The sequence below is a fragment of the Eurypyga helias genome, unplaced genomic scaffold, assembly GCF_000690775.1.
Source record: "Eurypyga helias isolate BGI_N326 unplaced genomic scaffold, ASM69077v1 scaffold22088, whole genome shotgun sequence".
NCBI lineage: Eukaryota > Metazoa > Chordata > Aves > Eurypygiformes > Eurypygidae > Eurypyga > Eurypyga helias.
Window position 1 is genome coordinate 6,088 of NW_010265242.1, and position 2,266 is coordinate 8,353.

The 2,266-nt window shown below is 62.0% G+C and overlaps 1 protein-coding gene across 1 annotated transcript in view; it reads right to left on the reverse strand.

Moving 5' to 3' along the window:
- Window positions 1–1,036, reverse strand: part of LOC104513347 (collagen alpha-2(IX) chain-like) — a gene marked incomplete at both ends in the record, with an annotated part of 6,929 nt that extends 5,893 nt beyond the window's left edge. The window contains 4 exons of the mRNA XM_010156669.1: window positions 281–334; window positions 477–500; window positions 701–736; window positions 983–1,036. Coding sequence (XP_010154971.1) covers window positions 281–334; window positions 477–500; window positions 701–736; window positions 983–1,036 — 168 coding nt within the window. The remainder of the gene's footprint in view (window positions 1–280; window positions 335–476; window positions 501–700; window positions 737–982) is intronic.
- Between the last annotated feature and the right edge of the window lie 1,230 nt (window positions 1,037–2,266).

A 2,266-nucleotide genomic window follows, 5' to 3' on the forward strand; every position in this document is an offset into this window, starting at 1 on the left:
GGAGATTTAGGGGTGGGGAGGCGGCAGGTACACCCAGAGCCGGGGGGAGAGAGGGGTGACGAAGAACCGGAGACCCAGGCTGTCACAGCGGGACCTGGGGCATCCCCCGGCTGTGAGCTGGGAGGGGATGGATGGCACCAGGGACCCAGCTGCAGGCAGATTCCATCACCCCTCCGTTCCCATCCCACTCTCCCACATTATGGGGTCATCCCTGTTTATCCCAGGAGCCCTCAAGTGTGGAGAAACGGATGCTGGTGTAAGGAGGGGAGGTTTTCCTCACCTTGGGTCCCAGTGCTCCGATCTCTCCAGGAATCCCAACCTGGCCTGGAAGCCCCTTAAGGAGAAGAGAGACATTCACTGAGTGAGAGAGGGCAAGCCCCGAGACCCCCACTTTCTGGGGTGCTGAGATTTGAGCTCTTCCAGTGTAACCCCGAGCAGGGTCCCTGCTCCCCCAGCCCCATGCGCCTGGCACTTACAGGTGGTCCTGGCAGCGAAGGACCCTGCAACAGGAAGAAAGACACAGTTGATATCCAAAAAATCTTCCACCCTCCCACCCCAGTCCTACCAGCATCCCTGCCAACCCAGGCAATGCCCACGCCCCCACCCAGGATGCAGCTGGGAGGGCTGGGGCTGGGTCCCACCCTCCTCATGGGTGCTGAGGGAGCGGGTGCCAGCACCCATGGGAGAGGCAGATACTCACAGGGAGACCCGGCGGCCCTGGGAGTCCGGGCTGGCCCTGTCGGGATAGAAGGCGAGAGTCAGGAGCCAGAACGGGCTCGGCTGCTGCGTCAGCTCCTAAAATACACCCCTCCCTGGCCCCAGCTGCGGTGCCCCTCATTGCCAAATACTCCATCGCCCAATTCCTGCATCCCTCCACCCCTCCACGGCAATGGGGCTGCTCCCAGCCTTCTCAGCCTCTGCTGGCTCCAGGGAGGGAAGGTGGGAACCCGGAGCGACTGCCCCAGAGCAGCCCCTCACTCACTTTAAGTCCTGGCCCACCGATGGGTCCCGGCTCCCCTTTAGCTCCCGTCAGGCCCTGCAAGAGGAAAGACGGTGGGAGGTTATGGCCAGCCCTTCGGCTCTCCGGATGGATGGTTTGTTTGGAGCTCTTCCCAACACGAGGGGTCGAGGGTTATTTATTAGCAGGGAATTTGGAGTTGTCACGGCTGTGCGTATCACACAGCAAACCTGGAGATGAGGCTGGTACCTGGACCCTGATGGCACAGGGAGCCTCGCAGCGATGCTCTGCAGCCCCCCCTGAGTTCCAAGACCCCACGCCGGGGGTCAGCAGGGACCCTTGCACCTCCAGGCACATCCAGCCCTGGCAGAGCCACGAAGGGAGCTCGGCCCATCCATGATCCCGGTTTTAGCGACTCCCCCGTGCCCCGCTCCAGCACCAGCAAGGGTTGTGCCCGTGCTGGGGTTTGGGTCCCTGCGGCCGATGGCCTGAGCTTCACCCACGGGCGGATTCCGGCACGCTGCCAGGGGGAGGGCACAACGGGGAGCCCCTCGCTCTGCTCGGCACCCGTATTCAACGGAGCCTTTTGCCATCAGATTAGCCTGGATGAACGACGTGTGCTTACACTGCCAGTTACTGTTCTACCCATCTATTACTGAGGAGTAAGTGAAACCCCAAAGATGATGATTTATGTCCAGAGGCACCCTGCAGTTTGGGTTTCCTGCCGATGAGCGGATGAATCTCTGACGCTCACAGAGCTTACTTACGCTGCACTGGGGAGCGGGGGGGCTGGCACCCAACCCAAAACTCCCTGGGTGCCCATCGTGCACCCCTGTGTACCCCAGGAGCCAGCCCACGGCAGCAGGGCGGGAGCTCCATCCCCTTCCGTCAGGGAGGGGACAGTGGGGGGAATCCCCCATGGCTACGTGGGTGCCAAGAGGGTGGTTCTGGGGTGGTGGGGGTGGCATGGGATTGCTCCATATTTATTCTGGAGGAGATGAGAGCTGAGCCAGGGCTCAGGACAGCAGCTGCAGCGAAGGACAAGGAAAAGCCTTTCCACGTTCAGGAGTGTCGGTGCCGTGGCTTTCCGGGCATGGCTCTTGCCTGCCTGGGGTGGGGGGGGCATGCTTTTGAAAAAGGGGGACAGCATCCCTGCTGTTGTTCAAAAGGTGCTTTCCGCTCCCGCACAAGGGATTTGGGCGCTTCCTTATCCGTGACTCTGTCAGGGGGGTAAGAGGAGTTTGCTGAGACCCTGCTGTGATGTGGGGGCTGCAGCCAGGGACATTGCCGGGGGGGGGGGGACGGGGG